The sequence below is a fragment of the Narcine bancroftii genome, chromosome 4, assembly GCF_036971445.1.
Source record: "Narcine bancroftii isolate sNarBan1 chromosome 4, sNarBan1.hap1, whole genome shotgun sequence".
Lineage (NCBI taxonomy): Eukaryota > Metazoa > Chordata > Chondrichthyes > Torpediniformes > Narcinidae > Narcine > Narcine bancroftii.
In genome coordinates this window covers 169,052,377-169,067,984 of record NC_091472.1, presented here as the reverse complement: position 1 = coordinate 169,067,984, position 15,608 = coordinate 169,052,377, and the positions used below count along the sequence as shown (strand labels likewise).

General features: G+C 41.4%; 1 protein-coding gene across 1 annotated transcript in view; it reads right to left on the bottom strand.

Moving 5' to 3' along the window:
* The window catches only part of LOC138761191 (rasGAP-activating-like protein 1), a 325,463-nt gene that overhangs the window by 78,581 nt on the left and 231,274 nt on the right, over nucleotides 1–15,608 (bottom strand). Inside the window, exons 15-16 of the mRNA XM_069932922.1 lie at nucleotides 14,699–14,836; nucleotides 10,734–10,878 (exon numbers count right to left, since the gene is read on the bottom strand). Coding sequence (XP_069789023.1) covers nucleotides 10,734–10,878; nucleotides 14,699–14,836 — 283 coding nt within the window. The remainder of the gene's footprint in view (nucleotides 1–10,733; nucleotides 10,879–14,698; nucleotides 14,837–15,608) is intronic.

The window sequence follows — 15,608 nt, the reverse complement described above, 5'->3', positions numbered from 1 at the left end:
GAGAGGCAGATGATTCGACGGGCTGCCCTCCTCATGTGGGAATATGAACAACCTGGGGACCCTAGACCCCATGAACAAAAATATCCCCTAAATGAACCCAGGTGGGACAAACGAACACCCGAGGGATTGGCAAGTATGAGACAATATAGAGAGTGGACAATTAAAGGGATACGGGAGGCTGTGCCAAAGGGTCACAATTTTACCAAGGCATTTGGGAACCACCAGGGGAAAGACGAGTCCCCTACTGATTTTTTGGAGAGGGTGAGAAAGAATGTCCAACAGTATGCTGGTGTGGACCCTAGTACACCAATGGGTGAACAGCTTATTCGAATTGAATTTGTTTCCAAATCATGGCAAGACATTAGAAAGAAACTAGAAAAGGAGGAGGACTGGAGCGAAAAACCCCTAAGTGACCTGTTAAAAAAGGCGCAAAAAGTATATGTGCAGAGAGAAGAAGAAGATCAAAAGAGGGCGACAAAGGTTATGGTACAGACTATCCGACAGATGAATGCTGAATCCAGAGGGGAAAGAAAACAAAACCTTCCTCTAAACAATCCAAGATATCCAAGAGAGGGAAGACCCCGGAGGTTCGTTAAGTGCTATTACTGCAATGAGGAAGGACACTTTAAGAGGGAATGCCCCCGATACAAGAGGGAACTGCGTGCCCTCGAACTTATGGAAGAAGATTAGGGGTGTCAGGGGTTCCAAATGTTAGGGACCAAATATAAGAGGGAACCCCTGGTAAAACTAAAAATTGGTCCCAAGGGAGAAGAGGTGGTGTTTATGGTGGACACAGGAGCGGAACGAAGTAGTGTAATAACTGTGCCAATCGGAACTGAGCCTATAAAAAGTAATTTGACAATTTCTGGGATAGAAGGAGCTCCCAGAATGGTATCAATAATTCCCCAAGTAACAGTGAAACTGGAAGAAAGAGAAGGGGTACAAGACCTCTTGTTATTACCTTCGGCTGGATTTAACCTCCTAGGAAGGGACTTACAGGCTCTCCTAGGTTTGGGTGCTCTCCCTGTGGACGGAGAAGTGCGAGTCCACCTTTGCGCTTTAAAGGAAGAGGATGAACGGCAGATTGACGAGAGAGTCTGGTATAAGGAGGGAAATCGAGGAGGTCTGGACATCCCACCTTTACATGTCACATTAATACCAGGTCATCAGCCGGTAAGGAAACGTCAGTATCCTATTTCTTTGGAAGGGAGAAAAGGGCTACAGCCGGTAATTGAGACTTTAATACGAGACGGACTATTAGAAGAATGCATGTCACCTTATAACACCCCTATACTCCCAGTAAAAAAGTCAGATGGATCCTATCGCCTAGTTCAGGATCTAAGAAGTTTGAATGCTATTGTTCAGACCCGCCACCCAGTGGTGCCTAATCCCTATACTATTATGAGTCGGATTCCCCCAGACCATGAGTGGTTTAGTGTTATCGACTTGAAGGATGCCTTCTGGACTTGTCCGTTAGAAGAGGAAAGTAGAGATATGTTTGCGTTTGAATGGGAAAATCCATGGACAGGTAGACGGAGACAGTTTCAGTGGACTGTATTGCCCCAAGGGTTCACTGAATCTCCAAACCTGTTTGGACAAATGCTAGAACAAATCCTGATGGACTATCCACAATCTGATGATTCCCAACTAATGCAGTATGTGGATGATTTACTATTATCAGGACCCAAGGAACAAGAAATGAGGAGAGAGACCATTAGACTCTTGAATTATCTGGGGAAAAAGGGTCTACGAGTGTCCAGAAACAAGTTACAGTTTGTTGAGAAAACTGTGATATATCTGGGACACCAGATAAGTAAAGGACAGAAACGGATTACCCCTGAACGGATTGCGGGAATCACTAGAATGCCGTTACCCCGTAATAAGAAGGAAATAAGACAATTCCTGGGACTCTTAGGTTACTGTAGGTTATGGATAGAGGACTACTCAGCTTTGGTGAAGTTTATGTATGAAAAACTGACAAATGAAAATGAATATCCATTGAAATGGACCCAGGAGGAGGAGGGATGGTTCGAGGACTAGAAGCATCGCCTGACACGAGCCCCAGTACTCACTCTGCCCTCTTTAAAACAGCCCTTCCAGCTATTTGTCACTCATAACCAAGGAACAGCTGTGGGAGTTTTAACACAGGAAAAAGGCGGTCAGCGACACCCAGTGGCTTTCCTTTCCAAAATGATGGACCCAGTGTCTCGCGGATGGCCGACGTGTATCCAGGGAGTAGCGGCTGCTGCTCTGTTGGTAGAGGAAGCACGTAAACTTACTTTTGGAGGAAAGATGACTGTGTACACCTCCCATTCTGTGAGTGTTTTATTAACACAAACTGCCCATCGATGGCTGACTGATTCTCGCATATTAAAGTATGAAACCATTTTAATGGTCGGAGAAGATCTACAGTTTGCAAAGATTAATAGCTGCAACCCAGCTCAGTTTTTATACGGCAGTGAAACAGAGAGAGAGGTGGAGCACGACTGTGTCGAGTTGACAGATCTTCAGACCAAGACCCGAGAAGACCTTTGCGATACTCCGCTGGGAGAAGGATATGAATTCTACATTGATGGCTCCGCCAGATGTGTTGACGGAATGAGAAGAAATGGGTATGCTATAATAGAAGGAAATACTTGGAAAGTAGTAGAATCCACGAGACTACCCGGAAGCTGGTCAGCACAATCCTGTGAACTATATGCCTTGCAGAGAGCCCTCAAAATACTGGCAAAGAAAATTGGAACGATTTACACAGATTCCAAATACGCATACGGAGTAGTGCATACCTTTGGTAAGATCTGGAAGGAGCGTGGTCTAATTACATCAAGAGGAAAGGAATTGGCACACGAACAGATGATTACTCTGACTCTAGAAGCCTTAACATTACCCCAAGAAATAGCAGTGGTCTACATACCAAGCCATCAAAGGGGAGATAACCCGACAGCAATTGGAAACAGACTGGCTGATGAAGAAGCCAAAAGAGCAGCCATGCAACAAGAAGTCCGTTTGCTGACTTTAATCCCAATAAGGCAAGGCATAAAGACAGCTCCCATTTTCACTGCTAAAGAAGAAAAGAACATGGATCAGCTGGGCGCAAGCCAGTTACCTGATGGAACATGGAAAACACCAGATGGAAGAATTGTTCTAAATAAAGAAATAACTCGCAATATTTTAAAACACCTGCATCAACAGAGCCACTGGGGCACCCAAGCCTTATGTGACACAGTGCTTCGAGAATATGTGTGTAAGGGAATCTACACCTTGGCCCAACAAGAGGTGCAAAATTGTTACCTATGCACAAAAATTAATAAGAAGATAATGAGGACAGGGACCATGGGAGGTCAACCATTAGCCATACGCCCTTTTCAACGTATCCAGATCGACTTCACAGAGTTACCTCAAGTTCAAAGATGGAAATATCTGTTGGTGATAATAGATCACTTTACCCGATGGGTAGAAGCCTTCCCAACAATAAATACTACAGCCTCTACAGTAGCTCGCCTCCTCCTAGAGCAGATAATCCCCAGATATGGTATAATGGATTCTATAGACTCAGACAGGGGTCCACATTTTTCTTCAAAAATCCAACAATTGATTTGTGATGCATTACAGGTCTCTTGGAAATTACATACCCCTTGGCATCCACAAAGCTCAGGGAAGGTCGAGCGTATGAATGGAACACTAAAAATCCAATTGACAAAGTTAATGGTGGAAACTAAAATGCCTTGGATAAAGTGTCTGCCCCTAGCCTTATTGAGAATTCGTACTGCCCCACGAAAAGATGTAGGGCTGTCCCCTTATGAAATGATGTTTGGGCTTCCCTTCTGGAGTACAGTTGAGGGGTGTCCCACCTTGGGGGAAGGGGATATATTTGTTAGGAACTATTTACAGGCACTGTCACGCTCTCTTGCAGATTTACGAAAGAGAGGACTATTGGCACAAACACCGCCTTTAGACTTTTCTTTACACAAAGTGGAACCAGGAGACTGGATTCTCATCAAGACCTGGAAAACTGAAAAACTCCAGCCCCAGTGGGAAGGTCCATACCAAGTTCTCTTAACTACAGAAGCTGCAGCACGAACAAGAGAGAAGGGGTGGACACACGCATCCAGATTTAAGGGACCTGTAGAGGCGCCACAGGACCCTGATACGAACTCAGATTGGACTTGTATTCCTGGAGAAAAACCTCTTACCTTACGATTTCGCAAAAAGACTTAATTCACAATGTTATTGTTATGTTCTTTGATTTTTCTTAGTTTGCCTATGTCTTTATCAGGTGTGAAATGTAAGAAATGCAGAGATACAGTGGTCCTGTTTCAGGACCACATTTGGGGAAGAAAGGAAGGTAATTTCATTTCCCATACCTCAGTTCCTGAGAAATGTTGGGCAGAAAATACCACCCAACATCCATATACCCCTTGTGTGGAAAAAGAAGGAAATAATATGGGTCATTATATACAGATTCCTAATACCACTCCTTTCCCTCTTAACGGTTGGAAAGGTGACTCAAGCCCACCATGCCCTGATGGACTCTGGTTTTGCATACACCAACGTACTGTTCCAATGAGAAGTTACACTCCACACCCGAAATTGCCTGTCCCTTTAAGACAGCCGGACTTAGTTCGAGTCCATCCAAATAACCATGAAAGTTTCGGTCATGCAGTTGGGGGAAATAACCTTTTTGTAGATCTTGCAACTAAAATTGCAGGAACTTTTAATGTAACCAATTGTTGGGTCTGCGGGGGTCCACGGATGAATTCATATCTATATATATTACACACATTTTAAAGAGAGAAAGGGGTGGATTGTTATATAGAGAATTTAGGTTAAAATGACTCAAGTTAAAATGTGATGATTAATCATAAAAAGGGAAGCCAGAACGGACAGGGAGCTTACTAGCAGCCAAGGACAAAAGCTGAATATGTTTTTTTAAAAACCTATCTTTTCATGGTCATAGTGAGAGACATGCAGGAGACAAAGGATTGATAAGAAGGGTGAGAAACAGAATTTAGTGTATGTAGAGTTCACAGCGTACGTAACGAACGTGATAATTAAAAATGCAGTTATACTTAGAATGCTTTTGCAATACTAACCAATTAAAACAGTATTAATAAGAAGGGGAAGGGCAAACAATAAGGGTATAAAAATCAATGCACTGTATGTATCGGGGCTTAACTGGTGAGAAACCAGTTGAGTCCAACTCTGCAGACTTGTAAATAAAGCTTGTCGTGTCATCAGTTTTAAAGAGACTCATGTGTGAGAAGTTTTATTTCTGACAGAATGGATTACTCCACATAGCCAACAAAAAGGCAAGCATAGTTGAAGCCCATGAAATGTACCCATGGCTACTCCTTTGATTTGGAGAAAGTGGGATGAATCAACAGAGAAGGTGGTGGAGGACGACTATTTCAGTCAGTTGTTGAGAAATAAATGATAGGCATTGAGGCATTCAGAATAGGGATGGAGGTGTATAGACATTAGATATCCAGTTGAGTTTATGGAATTGAAAGTTATTGAAGTAATGGAGGGCATGTGAGGTATTATAGATGTAGGAAGAGAAGGACTGGACTAAAGGGGACAGAATGGAGTCGAGATAAGATGATACAGTTCGGTGAGGTTAGAACATGTGGAAACAATGAATCCACCTGGATAATTGGGTTTATGTTTCTTGGGTTGGAAATAGAACCAGGCAGTGAGGGTTGGGAAACAATGAGGTTGGAGGTTGTGGGATGGAGATTCCTGGAAATGATGAGGTTAGAAATGGTACATGAGATGGTGGTTTGATGTTCTTTGCTGAAGGGGTAAGTAAGAGGAGGTGTCCAACAGCTGGCCTCAGCAATGTGAAAGTGAGGTTTGGGATTGGAGTGGAGAGTGGAGGCAGAATGTTCCAAAGGAGTGAGATTAGAATAAGTGAAAGGAGAGGTGAAGTAGATTTCTCGATTGCCATTGGAAATATAAAAATCCAGAGTGAGCAAATGGCCAAAATGAGGTGTCCAAGAAGAGAAAAAAAAGCATAAGGCAAGAGAAAGGGTCTTCAAGTTGGCGGGGTGGGGGGGTGGAAATATGTTGTATCATGGTGGAATAAGTGTGCCTAGAGGCAGAGATGACAGAAGAAGAGTTCACACTATAGCTTGCATGTTACGTTGAGGTACGGGTGAAGGGGGACAAAGATGAAGCCTCTACTGAGGACAGAGCATTCCGTCTCTGAGGAGAGAAGGTCAGAGGGGATACTAAAGAAAGCCAGGCAGTGCTCAGAGGGGGAGTCAGTGGATGCAGGGTGTTGGGGGAGAGGGGGAAAATCGGATGGGGAAATGGAGTTTTGGGGAAGTCATAGGAGGGAGGTGGAAGGTTGGGGAGGTCAGAGGATGAAGATGGCAAGTAGGGAGGTCGGAGGGGGATGGAAGTGGAAGATAGGAGGGATGAGAGGAGAGTTGGGGAGTTGATGAGAGCATGATGAAATTGTACAAGGCATTGGTGAGGCTAAATTTGGAGTTCTGTGTACAGTTTTGGTCACCAAATTTTAGGAAAGATATAAACAAAATAGAGAGAGTGCAGAAAAGGTTCACGAGAATGTTGACAGGATTTCAGGGTCTGAGTTACAGGGAAAGGTTGTGCAGACTGGGGCTTTTTTCTCTGGAGCATAGAAGATTGAGAGGGGACTTGATAGAGGTGTTTAAGATTTTAAAAGGGACAGACAGAGTAAATGTGGATAGGCTTTTTCAATTAAGAAAGGGGGAGATTCAAACTAGAGGACATGGTTTAAGATTGAAGGGGGAAAATTATAAGTGGAACATGAGGGGAAATTTCTTTACGCAGAGGGTGGTAGGGATGTGGAATGAGCTTCCGGCAGATGTGGTCGAGGCGGGATCATTGGTTACATTTAAGGAAAGACTGGATCGTTACATGGATAGGAGGGGACTAGAGGGGTATGGACCGGGTGCTGGTCAGTGGGACTAGGAGGGTGGGGATTTGCTACGGCATGAACTAGTAGGGCCGAACTGGCCTGTTCTGTGCTGTAAGTGGTTATATGGTTACGGTTATTATATAGTTATATCTGAGGGTTATGAGGGTGGGAACAATGGGGGAGCTCAAAGGAGTGGATAGGGATGAAGTACTACTTCCCCACCATTTTATTCAGGTGCCTGACGCATTTTGCTCATACCTTAATGAAGGAGTCAGGCACAAAATGTTGGATATGTATCTTTATCTTAGCTAAATGAAGAATACTGTGACTTACTGAGTTTCTCCAGCAATATTGTGTAAACTGCAATCTCAGCATCTGAAGACCTTTTTGATTAACTCTATAGGTGACTTGTTTTTTTCTGCATCAAAACTAGCCAGTCTATTTGTGATTGTGACTCAACTTTGTTTCTTACCATTAGTGCAGCCTGACTTGCATTATCTTACAGCAATCTTTAGCAATGTATCGAATTCCCTTTAGGTTCTCCCACTCTCTGATTACTTCCTTTAATTCATTCACCCATTTCCATCCTCTGCCAAAGTCAACCTAACCTCACCTCATCAGTGATGACTCTAACAGGGATCTTCCACCTTAAACACAAACTCTGTTTTTCTCTCCACAGATGGCAAATGTTCCCAGCATTTTTTCAATTTATTATATGCAACGACTGAGAGCACTCACATCCTTATAAATTAAACAGAAGCCTCCAAGGTTCAGTAAACTCCACTTTCTCTGTGTGTGTGTGTGTGTGTGTGTGTGTGTGTGTGTGTGTGTGTGTGTGTGTGTGTGTGTGTGTGTGTGTGTGTGTGTGTGTGTGTGTGTGCGCGCGTCTGTCTGTGTGTGTGCGCGCGTCTGTGTATATCTGTGTGTGTGTATCTGTGAGTGTCTGTCTGTCTTGTGTATATCTGTGTGTGTATCTGTATATCTGAATCTGTGTGTGTGTCTGTGTGTGTGTGTGTGTGTGTGTGTGTGTGTGTGTATCTGTGTGCGCATGTCTGTGTATATCTGTGTGTGTATATACGACTCCATCTCCATCGGGCACAGTGAACTCAAAATGGTCAACCAGTTTATCTACCTCGGCTGCACCATTTCATCTGGTGCAAGGATCGACAAAGAGATAGACAACAGACTCGCCAAGGCAAATAGCGTCTTTGGAAGACTACACAAAAGAGTCTGGAAAAACAACCACCTGAAGAAACACACAAAGATCAGCATGTACAGAGCCGTTGTAATACCTACGCTCCTGTTCGGCTCCGAATCATGGGTCCTCTACCGGCATCACCTACGTCTCCTAGAACGCTTCCATCAGCGCTGTCTCCACTCCATCCTCAACAGTCATTGGAATGACTTCATTACCAACATCGAAGTACTCGAGCTGGCAGAGTCCGCAAGCATCGAATCCATGCTGCTGAAGACCCAACTACACTGGGTGGGTCACGTCTCCAGAATGGAGGATCATCGCCTTCCCAAGATCGTCTTCTATGGCGAGCTCTCCACTGGCCACCGAGACAGAGGTGAACCAAAGAAGAGGTACAAGAACTGCTTAAAGAAATCTCTTGGTGCCTGCCACATTGACCACCGCCAGTGGGCTGATATCGCCTCAAACTGTGCATCTTGGCACCTCACAGTTCGGCGGGCAGCAACCTCTTTTGAAGAAGACCGCAGAGCCCACCTCACTGACAAAAGACAAAGGAGGAAAAACCCAACACCCAACCCCAACCAACTAATTTTCCCTTGCAACCACTGCAACCATGCCTGCCTGTCCCACATCGGACTTGTCAGTCACCAATGAGCCTGCAGCAAATGTGGACATACCCCTCCATAAATCTTCGTCCACGAAGCCAAGCCAAAGATATACGTGTATGTGTGTGCGTGCATCTGTATGTGTGTGTCTGTCTATATATCTGTGTGTACATCTGTGTGCGTCTATGTATGTGTGTGTGCATGAATCTGTGTGTGTAAATCTATGTCTGAGTGTATGTATGTCTGAATATGTGTGTGTGTGTGTGTGTGTGTGTGTGTGTGTGTGCGTGTATGTGTGTATGCATGTCTGCATGAATCTGTGTGTGTAAATCTGTGTCTGAGTGTATGTATAAATAGTTTGTACGTGTGTAAGAGAGAGAATCAGTGTCTGAATGTGTGTGTGTGTGTGTGTGTGTGTGTGTGAGAGAGAGAATGTTTGTGTCTGTGCGTGTATGCATGCATTTATATGAGTGCGTGAGCTCCCACATATAACCCGAGCAAATCAGTGGAGCAGTTTTGTTTTAAAGAATGATATTGAGATGGAGGCAGGCAGAGACCTTTAATTACAGGAATATATTCTTTGCCCTAACCAATTTTTTTTTGACTGACTTAAATCTGATCTTTCCAACTTTCTCTACATCTACCTCTTTTTACATCAGAAAGCAAATTTTCTGAGCTCATCACGCTATCTTTTCCAGCATGTTCCAAATACTATATCCATTTCTGTGAGTTGGAGTTTACCAGAATTTCCCATTTACTTCACATTTAAACATTCTTAAATGATCATGTTATTTGTTTGGCTGGGTAAATTTTAATAATCATTTGTTCTTTGAAGATCGCTATTAAGTCTCTCCAGTAACTCCAAGAATAATGACAGGATTGCAACAAAGTTTGCCTGGTGTGCCTCCACACACAAGGAGAAGGGAGCATCAAGGGAAATTCATCTCAGACATCATTAACCTGATCAAAAAGATTTTGCTAAACCAAACACAAGAAAGGATATATACTGCCCAATAAACAAATGCCTGTCTGAGTAAGCATCCAGCTTCATTTAGTCACAGGAGTGTGGTCACGTTGTTATTAAAATTCTGGGCAAGTATCCAGAGGCCCGTTTGACTGATCAGATGCATGATGTCAAATCCCACCAGAACAAATGGGAAATTTAAATTCAATCAATGAAATAAAACTAAAATTTAAAAAAAAAAGCAAGTCTCGGTAATGGTGACTGATAAGATACTGGATTATTGTGAAAGCTTGCTGGAGAAACTGAAAGGTCAGGCTGCACAGGTGATGCAAGACCTGCTGAGTTCCTCCAAAAGTGTATTTTGCTCCATATTCTGGCATCTGCAGTCTATTGCAAAATAAATGTCTGATTCACCAATGTTTTTGGGAGCATAAATCTGCCTCTAGGCCTATTCTGGTCCTTGTGTGACTTACCAATATGATTGACATATTTATCGGACAGTAACAGAGGGACAATAATTGCAGACCTCGCCGATGCGGTCCATCAACTGGGGCTAAAAAAAAAATTAGAACTCTATCTATTTAAGAACTGTTGCCACAGAGAAAAAAAAAATGTACAGCATCTTTCATTTTTCTCTCAAACCATCCAAAATGCATTACAGCCAGCTAAGTACATTTTAAGTGCATCTATGTTACCATGTAGGAAACAGAGAAGCTAGGTTATACATAGTACGCTTCCACCAATTGCAATGACCACCAGCTAATCTTTTTCTGAAATAATGATCAAGGAATAAATATTTGCCACAGCAACACATCAGGAATGATTCCCTTCACTTTGAATCAACGCCATGGGATTTTCCTTCCTTCACTGAAAGTGAAGCAGAAATGCTCTGGAGCTTCTGCCTGAATAGTTGTGCCCCAGTATTCATTGCAGGGCCTTCTGACTCTGAACCAAGAGTGCTTGCAACAAACCGGTACTCTGGACAATGCCTTCTTTATCAGAAGGTCATCATATTAACTTAATTTAAGATACACTGCAATTCATTTAAGTAAATAGAAGACTCACCATTTTCATTATCGATATCTATTAGCTTATCCAGGAAATCTTTCACACAGCCTACACTCTGTAAAATGAATGGGTGAAGTGGGGTCATCCAGAGCTCTTTGCCATGTCCTAACTGAAGGCCCAGGTTTCCGATACTCTGAACTGCCTGATAAAGGAAAACACAAAAATGAACCTATTCCTGTAGCAATTCGATTGTTTTATCATGTGTCAGATGGAATTGATTTCAACTTTATAGATCGTGTGCAGTGACCGAGGGCTATAAAATGAGGGCAGGAAATACAAAATCAAAATGGTGTAGAAACACATAATTCATAACAAGTTGTCATTCGGGAAAAACACCAGAGTTGCTGACTGCAACAGAGCATAAACTCAATGTGGTTCAGAAAAGGCAACAAAAATATCACAATTGAGTGGACACATGATTTGGACTCTTGATTATGGAGAACTGATGGTTGGATGAAACACATTGCTCTGTTCAGCATCTTAAAAGCTATCAGATTTGGAGCTTGTCTCTGTTCAATGTCATCCTGAACATGAACTGATTAATCCATACCCTTATCATTCTCTCTTCGTCAGTCTACAAAGCTATTTACTTTTCTTTCTGACTGTCGCCAAGCTGAAAATCTTACCTGAAACATTAACTTTAAAATTTTTTTTATTGATTTTAAGTAAAGAACATTAAAAAAAAAGTACAATAAGATTGTATGGACAGTTAAATAAACTAAATAAGATATTCTGTATATCACTAACATACATAAATTGTAAATCATACCCGTAATTTCTATTCTAAGTAGTATATACCATTTTTAGAAAAAAAGCTCCAATAATACAAAAAAAGGAGGAAAGAGGAAAATAGAAGAGAGAAACTCAAACCCCTTACCTAACTGCGTTGCCAGATTAGTATTAAAAGAAAAATTGTAGGTTAAAAAAAACGAACATGTAAAAGATAAAGTCAAACAATTTAATTGCATTGGAGTAAAATTATAAAGCAAGATAATGAGTCATAAATGACCCCCATAATGTCTGGAATCTTATCTGAATTATTAATTGAATAATGAATCTTTTCCATGTTCAAACAGGACATGATGTCTCGCAGCCACTGATCATGAGTAGGTGGGGCAGCATCCTTCCATTTAAGTAAAGTCACACGCCTCATCAAAAGAGAAGTAAAAGAAATGGCATGATGCTGAACCGGAGACAAAGAAGAATCATTCCCTGCTATTGTGGCGAAGAGGGCCACCGAAGGATTCGGTGTTAAATCTGCATTGAAAATGTTTGAAAAAATGAAAAACCTCTCTCCAGTATTTTTCTAGACTAGAACATTTTTCTAATTCAGTACCTCTGGCCTCTTCACTTCCATTCTCAACTAAATTAATCTATTTGTTAAATATTCTATGAGAATTTGGGTACAATTTAGAAAACATTGCATTTTGTAATTTTTCTCTCTCAAGTCCTATTGTATCCAATAATTTTTTTCAACCCTCTTTACATGACAATATTTTTCAGAGATGGTAGAGCGAGTGTATTCAAAACTTTAAGGATCTGTTCATTGATGGATATTTTGCATCATTTGAACAGATTACTGCTACATTTAACTTGCCCAAATCTCAATTCTTTGAATATTTGCAGGTCCAGCTTTTTCTTGAATCACAAACTTCTAATTTCCCAAGAGAATATGAATCAAATTTTATAGATGAGGTTTTTTTTTAGCTTAACACCTTCTTATAAAGGTTTAATACCTTATTTATGAGAAATTATTATGTTTAAATCAGATCGTTAGTTAAAATTAAAAATGCTTGAGAACAGGATTTAAATTTGACTATATTGGATGTGGATTGGGACACAATTCTTAAGTTGGTTAATAGGTCTTCTTTATGTGCTCAAAATTGTTTATTATGATTCAAAGTGGTACCCAGAGCGCACTTGTCTAAGGCTAAATTGTCCGATATGACTCCCTGGTGTGACAAGTGTAAGAGCGGAGAAGCGTCATTAATTCATATGTTCTGAAGCATTAACTTGAACTTTTTTTTCAGTTGAATTTACCTTATCTCCACAGTGTCTCTTTTTATTCAACTGTTGTGGCAGTTATAAGGAACCAAACCAGTTCAAATTTGTTCACAAGATAACTTGAATTTTTTTTATTGCATGAATCTGCTTGAATTTAGCAGATAATTGCTGAAATTATAATGGAAACTTTAACGAATAATGAATGAAATGGTGTCATGAGAAATCCAAGCAGGAAGAAGTTAACTCAATTTGATTCTGCACCATTATTTATCTGCACCCTGTGTCTGTACTGGTGGAGCACTAAAAACCCACAAATGGATAGTGAGTACTCAGAGCCAACAAGCTGGCATCTCTTTAAAACTGGGCAAGAAATAAATATAGTTTTAATAATCAATAGAGACATTGCAACAGTGATCCTGGCAAAATCTCTGGCCTGAAGCCAAGTCAAAAGAGAAAAATAAAACGCAGGAGAAATAGAATATTCTTGAAGCCTTCCTTTAAGACCCAAGTGAAAACCCACTCCACCAGCTTGCAAAATAAAATGACATACAAGTATCATCTTTTTAGCTTATCAAGGGAGTAAACTCTTATGGAACAATTAATAAAATCATTTTATAGATCTGCTGGAGTATAAACACTGAAAAATGGAGGGCAGCACGCTGGACATAGTGGTTAGCGCCACGCCTTTACACCTCCTGCGATTGGGACCAGGGTTCAAATTCTATGGTGTCTGTAAGGAATTTGTACGTTCTCCCCGTGTCTGCGTGGGTTTTCCATTGAGGGCTCCAGTTTCCTCCCACAATTCAAAACGTACTGGTGCTGTAGGTTAATGGGGTGTAAATTGGGCTGCATGGACTCATAGGCTGAAATGGCCCGTTACTATGCTGTATGCCTACATTCAATAAAATTTAATTGAAAGCGTCCACCAGAAGTGTTGGTTCTTCAAGAGCTGGTTTGCATCTCTTCAATATGATGCAAAGCATAGTGTTAAGAGCAGAGCGTGTAAGTGGTTCAGCTCATTATCTTCCACAGAATGCTTTCTCATACTACTGGTGCAGTTCTTTAGAACAACTCTGGTTGTGCTGTGGAGCCTTTTGTTCATCTCCCATTGTCTAAGGCCATGAACAATCGTTCCACAATAGACACCACCCATTAAGTGGTAAATGAAAGTGGGAAAGCAACTCTCTTGGGAATGGTGACGTGGTGGTTATGGCAATGTGGAGTGTCTGAGTTGAATGTGAAACACGTTTGAGGAATAGCACATGGAAATCTACAGAAAGGCCACCAAATTTTTGTAAAAATCCAAATGCCTTTCACTGATATTTCTTGGTAAGAGACTGTATTCACAAGCAATCACATATTTCACAATAAAATCTGTGATGAATGAGAGATTGGAATGTCCAGGACCAAAATATCAGAAGTTTAACAAAACCATTCAGGATGGGGGCATTCCAAGCTCTTACCAGAGTCACAGAACTTTGTACATTGGGCTACTTACATGGTGGGGGGAGGCCTGAAAAGAAAAACTCATTTCGCCATTTTCTCCTCTGTATATTTTGATGTTACCTATTGTTTGCTGAAGTTGAATCATCTCCAGGGATGGCACCAAGTGCCATTTTTAATGCCTTTGGCAAGCCATTGGTTGTAACATCAATACGGATAGGCCAAACAAAAAATTATTTTGCCAGTGTCTCCACTAGACTGTTGAGAATGAAATAAAACTGGGAAAATGAAATGTATATTTGCAGATCGTTGCTGCTGAAAACTTCCCTGTTTCAGGGGAATAAAGTGTGTAGAATACAACCACTCAACCAAGCAATTGCCAAGATTTCACTACAAATGCTCAACAGAGGGCCGTTCAAAGACTTATGGCAATAAGTCATGTGGAAATGTATTTGCACTTATCTGATTCCCTGCTTTGAACCGTAGGCGGGGTGGGGTAGATGGGTGGAAATCACCTTTGCTAAAAGCAGCAGAGTCCTCCCTGTTCTTGTTTCAGCATGGTGATCTCGTAGATTGAAGAGTTTTGGCGTTAAAATGGCTGGAGCAAAGAACCTCAAAAACAGGAAACCACTAATAGCCAAGTACTTTACATCCTGGAAATAAAATGAAGAGAAAGAATAAATAATTACCACAATCAGAGACTGCACTGTAAGCCATGCCTAAAGAGGCATGCTTTGGGTCATCTCATTTACCAGATAACATGAATCAATTATATCCACCTGCTAGCTTGATCCCTTTCAATGATGCCACCTGCTAAGGACCCCTAGGAAACTCCCCGACGATAGTTTCCCCTTGCCAAGAATTAATTGCACCCGGTACTGTTGATAACAATTTGGTTAACGTAGCGGTTAGTGTAATGTAATTACAGTGTCAGTAACTCTGGATCGAATCCAGCACCGTCTGTAAGGAGTTTGTACATTCTCCCTGTATCTGTGTGGCTTTTCCCCGGGGGCTTCGGGTTCCTCCCACCCTTCAAAATGTATGGGGGTTGAAGGTTGGTTGATGACTTTGGGCGGCGCAGCCTTGTGGGCCGGAAGGGCCTGTAACCATGCTGCCCAACTAATTAAAAAAATTTAAATAAGAGTAGCCAATCACAGCCTGTAATTAAAGGATATAATTTCCAAAATATTTCAGACATCAATAGGTATAAATGTAGATGCTGAAATGTGATATATAAACTTGAGGCGAAAAAAGGTCATTGTTTTACAAAATAGGAATAATTATATTTTTCTGAGGAATTAATTTTTCTGAGCCACTGTAGCATTTAATATTACTAATGACTGAGTAAGCCATTAAAAGTCCACTTACATGTCATTTAATGAAGCAGAACTTCTAAAGAATTCTTACAGGAGAATAATGGAAAAA